Genomic DNA, 21,936 nt, shown 5'->3' on the forward strand with positions numbered 1-21,936 from the left:
GACCATTTCAGTTTGAAAACAGCAGTCTCTGGAAACACATGGGTAAACATCACTGTCATTTTATTTGGACAACAGGACAAGACACTTTTATAAAGTATGGGAAAATACAAATATCTCAAGTTTCACTGATGCCACGAGGCAGCTGGTTATGACAGATGTTTCAGGTGGGTTTTTTTAGTAAAAAGGAAAGAAAATAGAATAGGCATTTAATCAGAGGACACCGAGCGCTGACAACACAATTGCAGGTTAAAGTAAAAAAAAACAAAAAAAACCACTAGAGGCCAAAAACCATATGCATTCACCACATAAAGATAAAAAGCTGTTAGAGATCCACAGGACATAACCAGATACATGGCTCAAAACCAAAGGGGGCTCTTAGTTAACTGGACCTTACATTAGGGAGACTGAGTTTGATACACGATGAATGGACAGTTTCTTATACATCCCATTTAAAATAGCAACAGCAGAGGCTTTCTTTTAGAGAAATTAATGTCAGTTTGGACACACTTCAGATATCACACCTGACGACTGTGATGCAAACCTTTTATAGCGTTCATGTGCAAATAAACGATGTCAGAGACTTTGTGTAGCTGTTCAGAAAGCATCGGTAAAGCCTTCTGTAAGGCTTACTTACTTTAAAGCATACACTTCTTCTACAGTAGCTCTCCACATTTTAGAGGTCTTTAGAATTTAGAAAGATAAATATATTCACATCTAACCCAGTACATTGCACATTTCAATTGCATTGAATAAACAGTGTTCATTTCAAGCTGTGCATATTCCTGAATTTACAGACTTTCTGAAGGGTTTTTCAGGTCATATAAAGGTCATTTAATCTAGTGGATTTGTTTTTTTTCTGCTATTAGTAGACATTAAAACAAGTGATTACACTTATGTCCCCTTTGCTCCTGTTGGATAAAACCCTGCCCTTACGAATGATGCATGTGGAGCAGTTTGATTGTATGAAAACATCTTTGAGCCAGATCTCTGGGAGAGTTTCTGTTGTTTATGAGGGCATAGACGCCATCAGAGAAAAACAGGTTTTGACCTTGCAGCATGGCCTTGGTATGGTAGCCTTAGCAATATAATATCATGCACTATCTGGAGAATTTCTGGGCTTTAATTCAGCAATATAATTCAGGGTAAAAGTGGACATTTGTAGTATTATAAATAAAAAAAAGAAGTCTGCTACTCGGGTCACTTACTACTGAGGTTACTCCTGTTTTATCACAATAAAACCAGTCTGTATTATCTGCAATACATGCATAGTACATTCTTATACAGCTTTAACTATCTGGGGCTGGTCATGCTGCTACTAATCCTTTGGGTAGTGTGCTGCACTGGCTTAAATACTGGCAATATTCAGCAGGGAACCAAAAGCCAGGAAAAAATGCTGTCCCTTTGGGGCATGAAAAGCCAAATACATCCGTTTGTAAAGTGTTTGAGCTGTGTGCTCCAGCACAATGTATTTTAAAAATGCTCAAAGCTAAGAAAAATTGGGTAAACAAAAACTACAGACTGAGCTGAGCTGAGGATATTAGACATTGGCACAAAAATGAGCTGCTGGCACATTCAATACATAAATATCAGCCTTTCAAAGAAAAAGCTACACCGGTCAAATCCCGCGTCTGCATGGAGAATGTAAATCGGCCAGATGCTGTCATTTACCTGCCAATTCTGGCACATCTGGCGTTTGGAGAAATCGCAGCCGTCATTCTCAAGGCTGCGACAACCATGAAGCAATTCACGTGGCTTTACATACGGATTTAAGTACGACATTCATAAACACCAATAACAGTAAGAGCTATAATGCACGATAGGAGCTAACAATCACCCTAAAGACACAGTAACCCATTTAAACAGAGTCGCCCAGTAGATTAAAATGAGGGCGGGAACTACCGCCCTGTGTAATGCAGTGTAATCATCACTGTCATGGTCGCTAGAGACAGAGATTTTTGTGTGTAACTGTTCACATCTGGAATGTTTCAGTGGAAAAATATCGTTTTCCTGGAGTGTTGGATTCTTGTAATAAACATGCAGGTTGAACGCATTACCCACAATTCACACTGTTTTTTTCTCTCCTCTAAACAGAGATTTAAAAAAAAAAAAAAAACTGATGACAGACTAACAGGGTTACATCTGCAGCTAAATAAGCACCACTCAAGGGCTTCTGCCAGCTTGTGTTCTTGTGCACAGGAGAAGGTGCAACGCATATCATATAGATAGATATATTAGTGTTACTGTAAATTATAACTGAAATGCCCTTGACTAAAGGAGAGACGGAGTAAAACAAAACAGAATTGTAGCTATGATTGTTCCGAGGTTCTGGCAGGAAGTTTGTCTTTCACAATAAAAGAAATAAAATGAATATAAAGTATATACTTAGCTAACCCTAAAGACACCAGAAATAACTAAATATTTAAAAAAAAAAAGACTCTCTCAGATTATTAAAATCTAATGAACATAAAACGGTAAAACTTAGGAGGTTCTGAGTGTAAACATCTAGAAGAAAGAGAAAGTGTTGTTAAAAAGTGTTTGAATTCTTTTGAATGGTAGAAATGGTCAATTTCTGCACTTGAAGAGCAATGAGAACATTAATTCTAGGGCTGCCCCCCCAAACAAAGACTTTCTTAGTCGAGTAGAAGTTGCAATTATATGTTTCTCATATTAATTTAAGTATTTAAATGTGTATTTTAGGAGGGAGGGCTGAGAAAGAAAAGTGATAGCACAGTAATAACACTTATCCTATTATCTCAAAGTAATCCCACCCTTTAGGTTTCCTGTTCATAATATGCAACTATCAGCCAAAGAGCTCAGGGAGTAGCTGTGTAAACAATAGTATCTGGCACAAATAACTGAGTGTCAGTGTCAATTAATCATGACTTGAGTCTTTGGTTGACTAATGGGGGCAGCCCTCGTTAATTCAAAACAGACACGTAAGAGAAATATGGAGAGATTGTATGGAGACAATAACAGACCTGCTTCAAACAGTATGGTCAGTTTTAGGCTGCCAGATCGGTGAGGTTTAATAAGTGCCAGAAATGTTGGCAGTCACAGAGAAGCATTCAAACTCTTGTAATTGTGTGCACCTTCTGGCATCTTATGAGTTGTACTGAGCGTTAAACGCCACCGAGCAGGCCTAAAACAGATGACTGCAAACACTATTTAAATCAGGTCTGATGCAGGGAGGAGGGGAAGGTTAACTGTGGTGTGTTGTCTCCAAGAGATGTTACGAGTTGTGCAATCAGGATTCTCCTCGTATCCCAGACCCCTGGAGGAGGTGATGGGTTTAGCGAAAGAACCCAAGTTTCTCTCTAAGCCATTCCTCTGTGAGGTCCTCTGTGTTTCTGATCTCAAACACCTTGAAAAGAAAAGGAAGGACTATCACTTTCTCACACGGCTGTGGGGGAGTTTTCACCCATTTTTCTTTACAACATTGCTTCAGTTTATTGAGTTTGCAGGTATGAGTTTATGCACAGCTCTCTTAAACTCCCACCCCACATTTCCCTGCATTTCAATCTAGTTAAGGTCTGATCTTTGACTGGGTCATTGCAACGCCTTGATTCTTTTCTTTTTCAGCCATTCTGTTGTAGATTTGCTGCTGATGTTGGGATCACTGTCCTGTTGCATGACCCAGTTTGGGTTAAGCTTTAGCCGTTGAACAGATGGCCTCACATTCGACTCTAGAATACTTTGGCATACAGAGGAGTTCACCGTGCAGACCCACTGACTGAAAGGTGCCCAAATCATCACCCCTCCACCGCCGTGCTAACAACTGGTACAAGGTGTTTGTGTGTCTTTCTGCCTAAAGGATATTGTTCCAGACGTCTTGTGATTTCTTTAGATTCTGCTTTGCAGACCTAAGATGTGCTGCCATGTTCTTTTTAGAGACAAGATGCTTTCTCCTGGTAGCCCTTCAAAACAAGCCATACTTTTTCAGTTTTCTCTGATGAACATTTGAAATGCATAGTGAGGCCTCTATGGACTGAGATGTAGCTCTTAATTTATTTGCAATTTTTCTTAGCATCGCATGCTCTGATCAGATTTGCTGCTATCAGTTGATCAAGTGATTAGCAGCACTCCCCACTTACTCTGTGTGTAGGGGAGTACTTCGTTTTTCACAAGGCTACACAGACCCTGTGAAACTTTCTTTTTCATATGACTACATTACATGGCACATGGCAATCTACACAGCAGTTCTTGACATATTTCAGTTTGGACCACAGTGGTGGGCTGCACTGCGCGTCGATAGATCTGTGCAGTTAACACAACTGATAGAAGTAATTCAAATTTATACTACCAGTTTATTTAATTTTAAAAATTAATGTGGCAAATACAAGAATATAAGAGCTGCACCAAATACACCCATGACACTGGCTCATTTCATGAAAAAAATATCCCAAATCTGGACAAAAAATATTCTCAACTACCTCCTCCTTTAAGTTGATTTTTTTAAATACAGTGTTTTAATCATTTCTAAAAATTTACAAGGTCTCAAAGTCACATGGATTTTTATACATTTTAATTTGTGTTATTTCTTTTTGAGCCCTCATAATTTCATAGGTAGAGGAAATAGCCACATTACATTTAGAGTGGGCTATATCATTTCACCAGTTTGATGTCAGCAAAGTGACATTAAACTGGTGTATCATAAAAGTCAAGTCAATTTATATATAAGCACATTTAGAAACAACAGGGATTGACCTAAGTGCTATACAACTAAATTGAATAAATCAGAAAAGGAAAAATACTGAAAAATAGAAAACAAATAACACAGAAACAAAAGAAAAATATCAAAACTCAGTCTTATTTAAAACCTTTACTAACCTTGGTCAGCTCGACAGTCTGCACCAGCTTGTTTTTGCTTCCTGCGTACATCATCTGCTGCTCTGGTCTGCAACCTGCCAAACACAAAATCAGCAACTTTGACAAAAGTTTAGCAAACAGTAGTTACCTAAGTTTTGCTCTAAGTGTACGTATATCTAAAAAGTAAATCTCAGAGAGGTTCATACCCACGGGGCTGGAGAAGATGAAGCAGAGGGGATAAGACACACGCCCGTCGTCATGTTCATACTTATAACTGTAGACGATAAATGTTCCTGGTGCTAAGGACTGAAACTAACCAACATAGATAGATCACATGTAAGACAAACCCACCGCCTAACCGTTCCATGTGACATATAGGCTGCTTACAACGATTATAATTCATTTTATGCTGATAAAATATTGTTAAAATAAGATCTATTCAAAGGATATCTTGGCTGTCTCTCTGGCAGCTCGTCCTTTAGATCATCAGGAGAAATATCCTAAAACAAACAGAAAGAGTTCAGTTGACATTATCAAGAAAAGCAATCATCTACTAACATCCAGCACCTGGCAGGCTGTCAGGTCAGAGCTTAATGAGTTCACCGTCACTTCTTTCAAACCATACACTGCTATCTAATTAAACATTTAAATTTTAAACCTGATTTTTAAATATTGTTGAATGTATTTGAAAGATAGAGTAATATAAAGCTCACCTTATGCTCTTCCTCCAGAATAACCAGCTGCTTGTCTTTATCAATCTTCACTGAATGGTACAACAAGAATATAAAAGCTGCATTAAAACAGTCACATTTTACAAGCAGTTGTTTAGTGCTTCAAAAATGATGATGATGATCAAGGGGGGAAAAAAATCAATATTTTGGGCTGCAAAGCTCTAAAACGTGACCGTGAGTCTGAGTCCATGTCGTGCAAACAAACGGCTAATCCCATTTGACATTTTGATCCAGAGATGGATTAAGCTCAGGTTTGATACACACAGCCTGCTGCATTCGGAGGCAACTCATTCTTTCCTGCATACAGAACAGCAGCTACCTTAAAGTTGTATCTAATACCAGGAACATTTTCTTTTGTGCTATATTTATAACATTTGACTTTAACTGCAACAAACCACAGAGAATTGTACAATCCATGTCAAACCACAGAATGCTCACAATTACATTGTAACCACTGCTGATTGAACTGCTGCCCATCTTGGCGAGGACACTCTTTTTTGAATCTCAAGAGTCACACAAGTTAGCAATCTAGAAGCTCTACGAGTATTAAAAGCTCCCTAGTGGAAAACAAAAAAGAATTTCAAGTTACTCCGATTTTTATGACTCAGATTAAAAATTCAGGAGAGACACTGCTCAGAGTCTGTGACTTACTGATGATCGCTGCATTGTTGGTCTCCTTCCGGAAACGAAACTCCTTCAGCTTTTTAACCAGATCTTCATCCACTTCACACACTACCAGTGATTCACTCTGATCCGGTGTGGGAAAACAAGGCAATGGAAACAAATAAATGAATTTCAAATACATTAACAGTTTAATATACAAGTCACTCGACACACAAATTAAACTGTATATTACTTCTTTGGGGGTTGATGCAAAGTTAAACAAAAGTTTATTATCTTTATTTTTTATTTTGTGTGATAAGCAGTTGACATATTAATCATTCAAGCATTTAAAAGGGCACCTATGAAGGAATTACAGTCAACTTAGCAAAGAACTATCATATATCTACAGCTGATGAATGGTATTTTAAAGAAACAGGAAAAGAATCCACCAAAGACCTGTAACACAAGACCAGAGATATGCATCTGGCCCTTCACCTGAATCCTCATACTTTTCACTCAATCCTGATCAGCAATGGCCTCAGTGGAAGGGCAACTGTCAAGAAACCATTTCTAACAAAAACAGCTACGGTGGAGCTGAGGGGGGGCAGCCTAAAGTACTGTAAAGCAAATATTCTAGCAGCGCCATGATGAAGTCAGAACATTCATATATGATTGACTTTTTCCTGATGTGAGGTAGATGATTTTATATAGTCAATGATACTGTGGCTTAATAGTTCCAGACTGCCGGGGGATTCCCATGATGCATGGGTCTGCTGGAGGTTTCTTCTTGTTAAAGGGAGTTTTTCCTTCCCACTGTCGCCAAAGCGCTTCTTATAGGTGCTCATATGATTTTACCTGTTGTATTATTGTAGGGTCTATCTTACAATATAAAGCGCCTTGAGGCAACTGTTGTTGTGATTTGGTGCTGTATAAATAAAACTGAATTGAATTGAATAATGAAGTGGAAAACAGAAAACACCGCTATTACTGCATTGATGTGATATTGGTAACAAAACACAGTTGCAGTAGTACATATAAAGAGCATCTTACACACTGTGACATTCAAGCAGAAAATGAAATCAGCAGAAATTTTACATTCATCCTAATCTACTGCTATATGTGTTCATTTTAATTAATATTTGAAGACAGCTTATCGGTAAGAAAGACAGCTGCAGAGTCACAGATTGTGGCTTTAAGTGGTTTTCATGCAATTTACTACTTTGTCATAGCAGCTATATCCTGAATTAGTGAGCCAGGGTAAAAAAAAAAAAAAGAACAAAAAAACCCACCAATGCTGGTGCAATTTTTTGTTTTATGTAAATATTTCTGTCATGTTTACAGTTCCAACCTCAAAACGGAAACTCCATGTTTTGGATTTAAAAGATTTGTACTTTCGTGAGGAGCTTCACATCTTCTTGACCTCTGCTTAACTTTGCTGTGTCTTTGTGAGATATGTTATCCTGTGTTTGTGTATAGTAGTGTAATAGAGAAAGAAAAGAAAAAATTATAAAACAGAGGCTTTTTAAGAACACCGAATAATCAGCTTGTCTCTTCCTGCAAAAGTCCAATGTGATGCACAGGATTTCATCCAAAAAACAAATAAATCGATTAAATGAAATGAAAAATCAATGCACCAGCCTGAACAGGATTTCATTTCTCTGAACCTTTGTCACGTCCACACACAACATTACATAACACCATCATAAAGACATAAACTCTCCACGAGTCTCTTCAGACTCTCTGAAATCTATAATTACACCTTGGAGAACAGATGGCTGGTGGGAGTCGGGATTTCACTGAGCTCAAGGAAAGATCTTCATAGATTAAGAGGAGGCTGGAGTGTCTGTCGCTGCTGGGACTCTTTAAAAACAGGATGCATGGGGAAGGGATTAGGGACAGCCAGGACAATGAAAGCTGGGGATGGCCAAAGGGTTACTTCTGGTTCAAATTCCTCCAGTCAATGACAGCTAGCTCATGAGTTTGGCTGCCAATTCAACCAGGAAATGAGAGCCAGTTAACTTAAACCACCAGTTAATAATGGACCCGGTGTGTTTATGCAGTAAATCAGTAACACTGCTCTAATGAAGATAGCTGAACTGCCATGACACGCAGCGAAAGACCCAGAGGGAAACGAGATTCATCTGGACAAACAGCCGAGCTAACGTTAAGGCAGCTCCCAAAACCCAGACGTGTTGAAGCACATCAATGCAGACTGCTGCATCAAGCCACCCGCGCCCAGCTGCAGGAAGTGCAACAGCTTCGCCTTCAAAATATAAACATGCACAAACTTGCTCTAACCTCATACTAAATAATGTCTTGTTTTCTTCATTTAAACACCTAACGAACACCTACAAATGTTTAGTTGACAATTAAAACTAAAAACCAAAGAAACGTCACTTCTACACCTCATGAACTTAAACTACTCTTTTTTTTGCCTTTTCTATTGTTATTATTAAATATATTGCAATGTTCTCCTGAATTATAATCAGGCTGCTCTAAAATGTCCTTGGAAAGGTTTCAGTTGAATAAGTTAACTGAGACGAGGGAGAGAGCGAGAGAGAGAGACAATATTTCTCCCATACTGGCTTCCCTTGATTGGCTCCCTGTTAAATCCAGAATTCACTCTCAAACGACTTATTTACTTATGGTTCCCAAAGTTTCTTAAAGTAGAATGGGAGGCAAAGCCTTCGGCTTTCAGGTCCCTCTTCTTTGGAACCAGCTACCTGTTTGGAATCAGGAGACAGACATCCCGTCCATTTTTAAGATTAGACTCTAAACCTTCCTTTTTTTATAAAGCATATATGTAGGGCTGTATCAGGTGACCCTGAGTCCTGGTTTAGTTAGTCTGCTGAGGGATGCACTGAGTATTTCTTATTCATTCACCTCTATTCACTCTCTCTGTTTATACTGTGTATACTGTGTTGTGTTGTTTGTGTTGTTTGTTACGTTGTGATGTGTCATATCGTGTCGTGTTGTGTTATATGTAGTGCTGACGTAGGACAGTTTTTCCAATTTCATTGTACTACTGTACTATGTATGACTGTGCAATGACAATAAAGAGTTATCTTATCTTATCTTATCTTATCTTATCCACCACTTTGCATTTAATCAGTAGTTATTATTAATCTCTGGCTCTCTTCCACAGCTTGTCTTTTGCCCTGTCTCCTTCCCCTCCTCCCAAATGATCATGTCAGATCAGCTGGCCCTCCTTTAACTTGGTTTAACTGGAGGTTTCTTATTGTTAAAAGGGAGCTTTTCTTTCTCACGGTCACCAAGTGTTGAGGTTTCTTTCTAATATTGAAAAGTCACTAAAATATAAAGTCCCTTGGACTAATTTTTGTAACTGTTATTGTATTTAATAAGTGGTATATTCAAGAAAGTTAAATTTTAATCATTGAGTGCTAAAATTAAGACTATGTGTCTTACAAATTCATAATTTAGTGGAGATAAGCACCACAGTGAAAACGTACAAAGCACAAAATAATCTTGATCCAAACTGGATTCAGATGTTGTGTGAAAATACAAAGACAACGTGTGAATTCAGAGGGAAAGGTCACCTGAAAAAAGGAAAAAAATAAATAATAAACATATTTTAAAAACAAAAGATGCATATCTGTTAGAGGGGTAAGCGTGTAGAGTAACTGGAATAAGGACCTAGTATTGTATTATTTACAACGTAATTATATTTTTTTAAAGGTAAAAGAGAGGTAATATTTAGTTTTGTCCTAGTTTATTTTTTATTCTTAATACTTAGTGTCAAAATCTAGTTTTAAAAAGTGTCGAGATTTAGAATATGCAGTACATAAAGGTTCATCTTTCACCTTTTCGGCCACTTGTGCCATTTATTTATTCGTTTAGATTAAGAAATGCTAATAATGACCCAAATTAAAATATATTTTTCAATTTATTTTACGGCACAGCGTTCTGGGTTTTTTATTTTGAAATTCATGGCAGGAAACGCGTCACTTATACTACGGCTGACTTGACAGGGTGGAACTAATGCCATGCTAGCAGGCTAAAGCTAGCCAATCTGCGACCTTACTTTTTCCTCAATAAACTCCGCATCTGCCAACAGCACACGATTAAAACGCAACGACGAAGCTCGCAGCAGCTCACTTGCAAAGAAAACCGAGTAACTTACCATTGTTGTGGAGTTAATAAATTCCCCCGGAGCTGCAGCGGCTGTTCTGAATGGTAGGGACGCTTTCAGTGTTTTTTCGTTTTTTTCCACCTCACATCATCTTGTGACTGGTTTGACCAATCCCATACAGGCGCCCCCTCCTTCAAAAGTTTCCTGTAAATCTGTGCTCAGTCTAATTTAGAGTTAAATTTGAGTTTGAAATCCAGCGTCTTACGTTAAAAACACTGCTAAGTCATTTTTAAACGACTCATACTCGTTACTATTTAATAACAGTTGATACTTCTGCTTATTGATTCCCACCTAGGCTGTATTTCCTGCTGGGACATCAATAATGTTTCAGTGTAGTTAATTCAATATGACCTCAACTGAGAAATGATTACTTATGCTTTTACTTGGAATGCATGATTAGAACCTTCAGAGTATTTCACTAAATTAATTTGGTAATTATTTTAAACAAAGTGAGATTATTTATTCTTAAAAATTATGTTAAGACATGACAAACAATGTTTGGATGAATAAAAGTGAGGCTTTCAAACTGTAACTAAAAGGAGAAGTGTTCTGTAGTTTTATAGAGGGTGGTAGGAAATATTTCCTTTATATTAGCTCAGCAAGTCTGTGGCCACACTTCAGAACAATATTCATTATATAAAAACTATTTCCTTTTATGTCTACAGGCTCAGTCTCTTCAGAGTGTAATATTATTAATCAAAGTATAATTTATTATATTTTAATGTTATGTGGAATATTTTAATTATTTTTAATCAAAGCTGAGTACCAGATTCCACACAGTTTCCGCTAAAGCATAACATCAATTTTTTAATGCTAACATTGAGTTGTTTTGCTTTGTGCGCACATATACTAGAGATCCCGGTAGAGCAATTGAGACCCGATTTCAAAATAAAAGTGATCTCTAGGTTAACCAGCACATTTACATGAGTCCAATATGAATCCTATAATCATGAAATAAATAACAATAGAGAAATAAAAATTATTTTAAAAAAGGTGATATTACAAATAACAGAAATATTTGAATATTACAGATAGTAACTATAATCACATTTTAAAAATAACATTTAAAGAGATGTGTACGGCCATTACAAGTAAAACCACTGTCCAACAGACTAATTTTAAAATTAAAAACCAGACTGACGTCTTCTGTGGAAACAGAAAACAGTCATTTTGATTGACAGTAAAATTGATATTTTGTAATATTTGCATTTCTGTAATGTTATGTGTTTTATATGATTGATAACGTGTTGGTTAATGTTAAACTCACGTTCGCCTTAAGATTGCTTTTGTTTTGAAATCGGGTGTCAGTTTCTCTTGCCGTAGAACTTAGTATATACACACAACGCAAACCAATTTGTGTGCTGGTTTGTGCTCGAAAGCGACCATTTCTTACCGTAATTCCTAGAATACATACACATAACACAACTGACGACATTTGTCCCCTAACCTTTAGACTAGTTTTCCTCTGGCTCTCACTGTGTCGTCCCCAGCTTTAGAAGGCAAACCTGACACACCTTAACAGGCTGACACGGAGTTTTAAAGTTATGTCTGCAATCGTGTTTAGTTAGGGTTAGTTTATTGGTTTGTTTTAGGTATGTGTGGTCGTGATGTTGAGGGGTTAGGGAGTAAACTGTACCAGCGAGAGCTCTTACAAAGATAGAAGGCGACCGGCTGTCTGTGTGTTTTCCAGCCTGAACGCGCCCACCCTTCACAATACGTCATCAGTGAAGCGCGTGTGCGTGCCTCCTTTTCAAGAGTTGTAGTTGTGAAAGCAGATAAATCGTTAGCTTCTACTTGTGTACCTCGGCAGGCTAAGTTAGCGAGCTAACTGGTTCCAACAGCTGAAGAAATCCTCGCTGCTACCCGCCGTCTTTCTTTGGAGAGGAGTCCATCTTCTAGCGAGGTAGCATCAAAATCTAGCTTTCAGCAGTTTTTTTCCTCAGGCACCATGAAGCTAAAAATAAACAAACGAGCCAGCGTTAACTAACAGTTAGCTGCTGCCAGCTAGCTCGCTAGCCAACTCTAATTCAATTTATGACAGTTTTTGTGACTCTCTGCCCTGATTTGTAGCCTGGACTCAGTGTAACATCTGTATGTCTTGCCTTAGTAATCTTTCATTGAGGTGGAGTTTTGTCAGAAAGGTTTTTGAGGATGGAAATATTGAGTGTGTTGTTACTCAGAGCCTTTGTGTGCCACCACTGTTTGACAACTTGTTATTGTCAGTTGTTATAACTACCTAATAAAGCTTGTCTCTTGTTTTGTTGTAGATCATGGATGATTTCTCGGTGAGTTCAAAGAAATGCACATTTTATTTTTATTATGTTCAATTAGCTTACAGTTTATTGTACAAGTCACTTCCTTTTACTCTTCTTTTATAGCTAGCAGATGCCTTAGGAGATGATACTACAAGCCAGGCTAAGAAAATAGGCAACAACAACCCATCTGCCCCCACTAGCAATCCTGCACCTCCTTCAAACCCAGGATGGCCTAGTTCAGCTCCTGGAGCCCCCACCCAGCCCTCTGCTCCACTCGACTACCACGGTGGATCATCTGGCCCAGGGGCACCAGGGCAGTTTCCCTTCCCTTCAGGTCCTGGAGCACCAGGGCAATACCCTGGACCTCCTTCAGCACCTGGTGGGTTCCCCCCTGGTCCTGGGATACCTGGACAATATCCACCTGCACCAGGAGCTCCAGGTCAGTTTCCTTCCGGCCCTGGAGCTCCTGGGCAGTACCCTGGGCAGTATCCACCAGAAGGAGCTCCAGGACAGATACCTGGAGGCGCTGCTCCTTACCCAATGGGACCGTTTCCTTCGGGCCCCGGAGCTCCCCCTGGCCCTTATCCAAGTGTGCCTTTCCCAGGTGGCCAGCCAGGAGGCAATGGCATGTATGGGCCAGGTGGTCCAGGTGCATTCCCACCTGCAGCTGGACCTGGTGCTTTCCCTGCATTCCCCAGCGGAGGCTTTCCCCCGATACCACCCGGTTCTTGGGGACCACCAGCAGGTGGAGGCTTCCCAGCTGCCCCTGGTCCCTTTGGCCCTGGTCCGGGGCCTATGGGTCCATATGGTGGGCCTGCTGCCCCAGGAGGGACACTGGTGAGTACTGGTACTTTAATGCAATATTGCTTGCTGCATTTTCCTGCTTGTGTGCTTCTCTGGTGTGCAGTGGAGCATCTGGTGTGAAATTCTTTTAGAGTAACATAATCCTGTAAGTGGTGGATAAAGGAAGTTAGTCTTATTTCTTTGCTGCTGAAGGAGGGTTAATGTATTTATTTATGTTTTTCAATAACGGCGGAATTGGGATGATTATTTCTGTCTCTTTGGCTCTGCTGGGGTGCTAAACAAATATAAAACAGAATAATACAGTATTCAGAAGCAGTTCTGAAAAATGTATTCTTGTCTTTCAGCCCAGATATAGGCCACCGTATTAAGCAATGAGCAATGAACTCAGCTTTTCAGTTGGACAAGGACATCACTTCCAGAATCAGCATATGGTTTGATTAGTGCCAAAGACTCAATATATACATAATATTCAACTAAATTGCTCAATGTATTGTCTTAATTAAGTGCAATATGATATAATTTACACTTTTACTTGACCCATGTTTACGGCATCATGACGCCTTTTATGATCTCTAATAAAATTATGAATTGATCAAAACACACTTGTAAGTTGTTTCCATGATAATAATAAATGGGTTGTTTTTTTTTCTTTTACTTTGCTCAGCTGTTGTAAAAATATAGTGAATGTACTTTTCTGTCATTGCCATGACCCGTCACTGCTACTTGTGTAATAGTGCTGGAATAACCGAAGGATATAATGACTCACTTGGGTGTTGCTGTAGGAATGTGGGCAGGGTCAAAGTTTTGAACAGTGCTTAAATAAAATTCTCTATTATACGTCATTCGGCATGCTGCTGTGTTTTGCCAATTTAAGACTCAGTGATCAAATGTTTTATATGTGCATATTTTTCTTGGAAATCATAGAATTGCATTGTGACACATAAACTTAATATCTACACTGAGAACAGTACATATATTGTCACGGTTTAAAATGGAAGTATTTCTTGCAGATGGTGCCCTACGATCTCCCTCTTCATGCTGGAATAATGCCGCGACTTTTAATCACAATAATAGGGGAGCCTCTTCCCTGTGCAGACAGGTACAGTAATCATCCAACATCTGTGCCTGCTAATAGCAATCCGAAACCTGATTCCTTCAACTCATACTTACATAATAAAGGGGACCTAGTATACTTATTTTCAGCTCCAAATGTTTATTCTTGGACGCTTCGAGAGTAGAATAGTTCAAAACAATCCTTATTTGTCATGTACTGAGCCTTGGTATAGGATAAATCTATTTTAACACCTTAAGCTTCTGATTGGCTACCCCTGTTTGAACAGCAGGTACCTTTATATGACCATGTTATATGAAGTGAAGTGTAATAGGTCTCCTTTAAAACACATCTATGATTTGCACTGTGGGAATACTCTTTAAAATGTTTACCACCATATTATGTTAAACCGATTAGCAGCAGCATTTCTTTCTGCTAATGCTTTGCTTATATGGTTTTTTTTTGCAGGTTCAATGTTGACTTTATCAAAGGTCCAGACGTAGTCTTTCACTTCAACCCTCGTTTTAACGAGCAAACAATTGTTAGAAACTCCAACTTAGGCGGATACTGGGGACCTGAAGAGCGGGAAGGAGGGTTTCCATTTGTTCAGGGACGACGTTTTGAGGTAAGTTAGTATAAAATCTTTTTCTTTTTAAAATTAGCTGATTAGATTAGGGAGATGACATTTAACAGAGCCCTTGAATTTAACCAAGGATTTTGTTCAGCTTACACCAGTATAATTTTTCCTTCATGTCAGTGTGATATGGGCATAAATGAGCAAGTTTATGCACATTTTTATGTGGTAGAGCTCTGACTTCAGTGCAGAAAGTGAGGCTTTAGGTGAGGAAGAAGTGGGTGGTGTAGAAATAATGGAGGACAGAGACATAAGGAGAAGGAGTTGATGAAAATATGATGATGAAAAGATACAAGTACAAATGTTAAATGGGGAGATAAAGCATACTATGCACGTTGCTGGACTCTAGCCACATACTAGCTACGTTCTGTCAGTCTACCAACCAATTAATTAGCAACTGGTGTCCCCTACAGCTGAAGATCCTCGTGGAAGAAGACATGTTCAAAGTGGCGGTGGACGGCACACACCTGTTGGAGTACGAGCACAGAGTCGGTGGCCTGGAGGAAGTGAACCTCGTGCGAGTGTGCGGAGACCTCGTCCTCTACAGCGCTGCCCCGAGCATGATCTGAACCCACGGCTGAAGCACATGCTGTACAGGCGACCTGAGTCAAACTTTACCACTGTATTTAAAATCCTTTTTAAATACTTGGTCGCATTGCAAAGCGCAATCGTTGCCTACCTGGCACATTTGTCACAGAACAGCTGTACGCCATAATCCTTTTCTCTTTTTTTTAATAGTTGCTCCAATCCAATTAATTTGGTCACATATGAGAATTTTTAGTGGTAAAAGAGTTTAAAAGCATTTAAAATAGGTATTTTTGGGAGAAAAATTAATTTATACTTAATGAAAAGATTGTAGGCTAAGAAGAAAGGCATGACAAATCCCAAACATTTCAAATATTTTCCACTGGTATCTTGTTTTTCCGTTTACATGTAATCATTCTAAGTCTCTGTAATTGCATGAGAGTGTGATGCTGAAAATCATTTCTTTTTTATCTGCTGGCCTGCAGACGTGCTGTACAGTGGAACAATGATGAGGTTTCTTAAAATGCACAGAGTAATATAAAGAGAATGTGTACTCAGGCTGGAGGGTCAAGAAAAGATTTAAAGAATTATGATTTCATGTTGAAGTCAAAACCCTGATGGTAAAAAGACATATTAAAGGCTGGTATTAAAGAAAAATGTGGAGGGATGGGGTCTCTGTTTGTTGCCAGCACTGACACTGTTGAGGTTATAAATTGAAAGGAGCAACAAACAAGAAAAATGACTGATGGAAAAAGATTGTTTACTTCCCCTGAGCTTCTGACGTGCACTTATAATAAATACAGGTTACCCCATGTAGTGTTTCTGAATCTAAAGCCAGGGAATCAGTTCCTGTGTTACTGATGGTGTAAGTTTGTGTGTTTGACTGAATTTATATATCGTGCCCCCTGTGGTGCAAGTGCCAGATTCTGATGTTAATAGATTTGACTACAGTTATGCCACTCAGTACAAAATAAAAACATTTCAACCTTGGACACTTTGCTTACTTATGCAACTCACGAGGGACTCTTGTATGTGTTGCATGTATTTCTTGTGTCTTCATGGCTGTCTTTGGGCCACACATTGCAGATCATGTTTTGGTTGCTACTGTATCTATAACAGGATTTAGACCAGAAACATCCACCATTCAAGATGATTTTGTACCTAATTTCTGAGATGAAAAACTCAAAATCAGATTTGATATTTTTCACAGCAGTAACCGCCATTTGTGTTGAACCTGATTGAACCTTAATGACAGGGTGCCTCATGCCGTGGGCAGAAAGACCATCCAGGTTAACAGTTTTCTGGTATTTTCAGTGCTGCTACATAACCCGAGTGAGCTTAAGTTTCAGGGCACAAACTGATAGCCAGACGTTCTCCTTCAGGATTTCCTGGTAGAGAGCAGAACTGTTACTTTAGGGGTCACCACAGAGATCATCTTAACCCTCTACATATCTTCCTTTACTACATTCATGAACCTTCTCTATTTGGGTTTTCTGCCATATTCCATGTCCTTTGTCCAATGTGTCCACGATCCCTTCTCTTCTCCACCCACTTCTCCCTGCCTGCATTTTGTTCTTAAGCTCTCTTGTGCACCGTCCATTGCTTTGGATGGTTGGCTGCAGGTATTTAACTCATCCACCTTCACTACCTCTATCCCTTGCAGCTTCACTGTTACACCTGTCTCCTTCTCGTTCACACACATGTATTCTGCCTTGCTTCTACTCACTTTAATTTCTTATCATACCAGAGCATACATCCACCTCTCCAGACTCTCTTCCACTGGCCTCCTACTCTCAGTAGGGCTCACAATCTCATCGTTCACAGAGCCTGCTACTGGACTTCATTTGTCAACCTGTCCATCAACACTGCTTTGCACATCACTTTTATTCGTGGAAATCTGTACCAGTACATTTTCCACTGCCTAGCTATCTATACAGGTATGTCACCAACACCCTTTCCACTCTTTACATCTGTTCTCACTTCCTCCTTACTAATTCTCTTCACTCCCTGATTCACTAACTGACCTCCATCTGCCCTCCTTTCTCTTTTATGTCTTTTATTCATCAACTCCTCAAAGCACTCCTTGCACCTCCTCAGCCCATTCCCTTCACTCGTTAACTCTGATATCGAGTATTTTTTAATAACTTGTCTCTGATTTGCCTCCCTGCCCTGTAATTCGAAAATCAGCCTGGAGTTCCGCCTCTTGCCGTCAGGGGGCACTGTTACAGCTCTGTCTGCGCCGGTGGTGGCCAAAAAGCAAATCGAAACTCCTCAATGAGTTCACCTTCAGATACATAGTTTGTCCCTCTTCTCTGAAGATTTATTTTACCAGGTTGACGTTTGGACACAATGAACGGCTCTCTGGACACTTCTTCCAAAGTGGAAACCATAAGGCTGAAGCGAGGACCGGCTGGTAAGGAGATAATTAGTGGGACTGTTACCAGTGGATAGCACCACTAGCTAGCTGCGAAAGCTAGCAAAAATCATCGCTGTCAGGCTGTGCTCAGTGTCCTGAAGCTAAAGGCTAATTTGCAAATAAAAGCGACCAAACCTCCGCGTCGTTGTGGCGTAAATGGAGGAAGTAGATTATCGAGGCCAACTGAGTATTAGCAGCTGCCTTATTTGCAAAGGAAAAGCTGATTTATGCACTTTGACCCAGTTTTAAAATCTTTAAAAGTTATCGGCCCTATCACGCTGATGGGCAGCTCGTTCATAGACACCAGTGGTTTATTTATTTTACAGACTCGCTTACACTCGGTTATGTAACATTTTGTCAGGTTGGTCTTGCTTTTAATCTGCTCGTCTAAGTAGCAGTGCAGCTTTGGAAGATTTCCTCTTGAACTTTGATCTACTTGGATAAATATTATTGATTGGGTCAGCAGCTGCTGGTCTGGTGAACCTGATTATATACTGATTACACTAATGTGTTTTCTTTTGAGGCTTGGGTTTCAATATAGTTGGGGGCGTGGACCAGCAGTATGTGTACAATGACAGCGGTGTATACGTGTCTAAAATCAAAGAAGATGGAGCTGCAGGCCAGGACGGAAGACTACAGGAGGGCGACAAGATCCTCTCGGTAATAAAAGCGTCATGTTTTTGCTTTGGACTGAAAAAGACACATTTGAAGAGATGTCATGCATTCACCATGGCCTTGTCTCTTAACAGCTCACTAATAGAAAATGAAACCAAATATATGCTGCAGAACGGGTTGGAAGTGAGCTTTTATTTATTTATTAACTTTAATATTTCTAGATAAACGGAGCTGTGCTAGAAGGCCGGACACACAAAGCCGTGGTGGAGCTGTTTCGGACAGCTGGGGAGGAAGTGGAGCTCCTTATACAGAAAAAGGTCAGGAGTCAGGAGCTACACTCTCAGATCAGAGAGACTGACTGCTTGTTATGTGGTCTCAGTAGCTCTAGAGCATTATTGTTTCAAGCTTTATGTTATTAAGACAATTTTAAAATTAATTCTGAATTTCACTGGTAACAAGAGTAGTGGTGATGTGCGAGTGTCAGCAGGTTTTTATAAACAGTCTCACTGCTGCAAGCTAAGGAGGACGGAGAGGTGCATCATGCAAAACAAGTCTGTAAAAGTTTATAGCTCTGCTGGAGGAATTTAAATTGCTGATTGCCCTTTAGCATCTTTTAATGTTTCTTGAATTCAAAGTGAGAAATAAGCAAAAAAATAAGTCTGGCAATGCCAATACAAACAAAAAACACCAAAACATAAAGAAGAACTGCTACCAGTTAGTGCAGTACAGTGCGCCTCCAAGCGTATCAGATCCTTTCTGTTAAAACTGTTTCCTGACGGTTATGCAAATCAGTGATGTCATGAACATACCTGTAGAGATAAACATCTTTGAACTGCGCGTGAGAGTTTCACTTTCCGTCGGTTGTTGAGCTTAAAATAAGTGTGCGTATGTGCACGCATGTATAAACAACCACAGAAGATAGGTTTTCTCTGTCCACCACAAACATTTGTGTCAGTATCCCCTCAGTGCAACTTTAATCTTTGCTCCTTTTTATGTCTTGCAGGAATCCCACCACATGAACGGCTCCACGGGCTCTGAGTCCGAACACCAGTCTCCTGCGTCTATTCTGGGATTACTGGCAGTGTTAACGGGAGCTGCTGCAATCCTCTTTTACATTTACAGGCGGCGCGCTTAGAAAGCGCAATGTCTGTACATAATTTTTAGGATCAAAAACCCATTGCTAAATGCCAACTACATGAGAGAGGGAACAAAATGTGAAAAGTAGATCTTGTTTTTGCGATTAGCAGGTGCTGGTGTCACTGATGAGGTCCCCCCCACACACATACGTGCATATTTTGTGATTAATGATAGCTTTTTGATACCCCTCCTATGCAAAAAGTCTTACCACAGAGATGAGATAACTTTTATTAGGTAGCTTTATGATGGTAAGTAAAAGAAGGGTGTATACATTCCTGCTGCTGGACTGAGTTTCTCAGGCAGAAAAAAATGGCTGCTTGTATATGCAAAACTATTTAATCTTTGGATAGAGTCTGACTGCTTGAACCTGATCATTATAAACTGAAAGAGTGTTTAGGTTCAGTCACTTGTAAGCATCTAAGCCTCCATCATTGAATGGGGGATCTCTCTGAACTCTACCTTCATGCTTCACACACATAGGTTTGATTTTCATTTTGAAGTGTTGCACAGAATTGTGGGAGGAGCAGCACCCTAATGTGGTGTTTATCAGGAGCTGTGGCAACTGATGAAAGCAGTTGCTGTGATAAAAGCTCATAATGGACTTTTTTTTTGAGTGCCTTTTTCCTGTTTGCAAAGAAACGGAGGAGATTGCGTTGCTTCATTTTGCTGCTCAAAATGAAAATCAGACCCATCCGCCCTCACTGTAGCCTGTTAAAAGACCAGAACCTATAATGAGCCAGTCGTCTCTCTTAAATGTTTAAAAATAGACATCAGATATATTATTACATAAAAAAAAATATTTTATTTAAAGACTTCTGGTGACTGAAATTTATTGAAAACCTTACTCAAGCAGGAGGAAATGGTGTATTTATTGGGGACTGTTTTCAGCTGCAGATGAATACACATTCAGTGTTCTAATGAGCATTCCAAGTACAGGAAGTTGTGTGTGGGATTAACATTACTTGGTGCAACAGAGCAGCTGGATGACAGCGTAGAGCCCTGTGGCTCAGACAGCTAACCTATGAGAAGATGGGTTAGTGAAATCACCTAATATTTGGTTATTAGTCTGTGACACTTGTCCACAGTTTGGTAATATGAACTCAGTAGTATGAATTTGGTACCTTAGAAAAAAAACTCTTGGTCAGGCCACTCAGGGTGAACCGCTGATCTGAAATCAGGCTCATTTCTTCAGGCTGAAACACTCATCTTATTGCGATTTGAGGCCAGTGTGTATAAAGACACTAAACCTCCTGCTGAGCTTGAACATAGATGAACATACGAAAGAAATTGTTTGTATTTGTCTGACGGACCAAACAGCAGCTCGACACTGAAACGCAGCTAAGAAACGATTTGCTGTCAGCCTCTGTAGATGTTTTTACGTTTCTTTTTGCACTAGCCACAATCATGCAACTCCTCCATTAAGGACCATAGTGCAAGTAAAGAAGAAGTGAATCGTGTCCACTGTGGTGGTGTGTGGTCTGTAAATACATTTCATGTTGCTTTGCTGAGTGAGACGGTAGGATGTAAAGTATCTCAGAGAAAGATATGAAAAGTGTAATAAAATATGCAAATACTGTGTGTTTGTCATCCAGCAGGCAACTATTAAAATTCATGAAGAATTAACTGGTGTGTGTGTGTGTGGGGGGGTTGTGATTTTTAGTTTGGGGTTATTTGGGGGGGGGGAGGTCGATCTTTAAGGCAAGTAATGTTTTACTTAAGTGAATAAAAACACGACGCTAGTGGAAGATTGCACAAAATAAAAAGTACTCAATAAGGAATGTCAGAGAGAACTGCAAATTCAGGATGTTTAGAATTGTGAGCCATTTAATTATAAACTACAATGTTGTGTTTAGCTTTGAGGGTCAAACCTGAGGTGACTTTAAGCAGGTGAATTACTAATTCAAGGGGGAGGTTGAGTTTTAATATATATATATATATATAAATATATACATTTAAAGCAAATATAGCAAGTTAGTATATCGTTAGCTTCATAGCATAAGTGCCTAAGTCATTTTTTTGTGTTTCAGACGGACAGGATGATGCAGCAGTGGTAGGGGAGTAAAGTTAGGCAAAAATCTCAATTTGACCAAAAAATGACTTAGGCACTTATGCTATGAAGCTAACGATATGTTTCATCATCATCTGCATGTGTATTAATTTTGCTATCCTATTTCATGTAATCCTCTCTGTAGATTGAAAATAGTTTGAT

At 39.4% G+C, this 21,936-nt stretch overlaps 3 protein-coding genes across 6 annotated transcripts; 2 read left to right on the plus strand and 1 right to left on the minus strand.

Annotated features, from left to right (window-relative positions):
* Positions 1-43: 43 nt before the first annotated feature.
* On the minus strand, positions 44-10,401 carry gmfb (glia maturation factor, beta). The gene is made up of 7 exons (XM_005933996.3): positions 10,282-10,401; positions 6,189-6,285; positions 5,520-5,569; positions 5,257-5,306; positions 5,013-5,095; positions 4,828-4,901; positions 44-3,361 (listed from the first exon to the last, which is right to left on the minus strand). The coding sequence occupies exons 1-7, from the start codon at positions 10,282-10,284 to the stop codon at positions 3,290-3,292; spliced, it is 429 nt and encodes a 142-aa protein (XP_005934058.1). The 5' UTR covers positions 10,285-10,401; the 3' UTR covers positions 44-3,289.
* lgals3a (lectin, galactoside binding soluble 3a) lies at positions 10,089-16,549 on the plus strand. 4 transcript variants are annotated; one of them, XM_042225620.1, is made up of 7 exons: positions 10,089-10,334; positions 12,558-12,575; positions 12,669-12,963; positions 13,009-13,382; positions 14,360-14,448; positions 14,869-15,025; positions 15,448-16,549. In XM_042225620.1, the coding sequence occupies exons 1-7, from the start codon at positions 10,332-10,334 to the stop codon at positions 15,601-15,603; spliced, it is 1,092 nt and encodes a 363-aa protein (XP_042081554.1). In that variant the 5' UTR covers positions 10,089-10,331; the 3' UTR covers positions 15,604-16,549. The 4 variants fall into 4 exon arrangements, with proteins under 4 accessions (XP_042081554.1, XP_005934056.1, XP_042081555.1 ...); XM_005933994.3 differs by having other exon boundaries at positions 10,097-10,334; positions 12,669-13,382; XM_005933995.3 differs by lacking the exon at positions 10,089-10,334 and adding an exon at positions 11,702-12,193 and having other exon boundaries at positions 12,669-13,382.
* A 1,228-nt stretch (positions 16,550-17,777) lies between these two features.
* On the plus strand, positions 17,778-21,350 carry LOC102302165 (synaptojanin 2 binding protein). The gene is made up of 4 exons (XM_005934003.3): positions 17,778-17,972; positions 18,499-18,635; positions 18,812-18,907; positions 19,594-21,350. Exons 1-4 carry the CDS (start codon positions 17,909-17,911, stop codon positions 19,723-19,725), a joined length of 429 nt encoding a protein of 142 aa, XP_005934065.1. The 5' UTR covers positions 17,778-17,908; the 3' UTR covers positions 19,726-21,350.
* Positions 21,351-21,936: the final 586 nt, after the last annotated feature.

Source organism: Haplochromis burtoni, unplaced genomic scaffold (genome assembly GCF_018398535.1).
Source record: "Haplochromis burtoni strain Fernald_Lab_line unplaced genomic scaffold, NCSU_Asbu1 Contig_176, whole genome shotgun sequence".
Classification (NCBI taxonomy): Eukaryota; Metazoa; Chordata; class Actinopteri; order Cichliformes; family Cichlidae; genus Haplochromis; species Haplochromis burtoni.

Bases quoted from the DNA above. Each gene is read 5' to 3' on its own strand.
- gmfb (XM_005933996.3), bottom strand. The intron at 5,307-5,519 runs GTGAGCTTTATA...TGTTTGTTTTAG, and splicing joins TTCTGGAGGAAGAGCATAAG to GATATTTCTCCTGATGATCT. The intron at 4,902-5,012 runs GTATGAACCTCT...TGTGTTTGGCAG, and splicing joins CATCTTCTCCAGCCCCGTGG to GTTGCAGACCAGAGCAGCAG.
- lgals3a (XM_005933994.3), top strand. The intron at 13,383-14,359 runs GTGAGTACTGGT...TATTTCTTGCAG, and splicing joins CTGCCCCAGGAGGGACACTG to ATGGTGCCCTACGATCTCCC. The intron at 14,449-14,868 runs GTACAGTAATCA...TTTTTTTTGCAG, and splicing joins CCTCTTCCCTGTGCAGACAG to GTTCAATGTTGACTTTATCA.
- LOC102302165 (XM_005934003.3), top strand. From the start codon at position 17,909: ATGAACGGCTCTCTGGACACTTCTTCCAAAGTGGAAACCATAAGGCTG. The intron at 17,973-18,498 runs GTAAGGAGATAA...TTTTCTTTTGAG, and splicing joins GCTGAAGCGAGGACCGGCTG to GCTTGGGTTTCAATATAGTT. The intron at 18,908-19,593 runs GTCAGGAGTCAG...TATGTCTTGCAG, and splicing joins AGCTCCTTATACAGAAAAAG to GAATCCCACCACATGAACGG.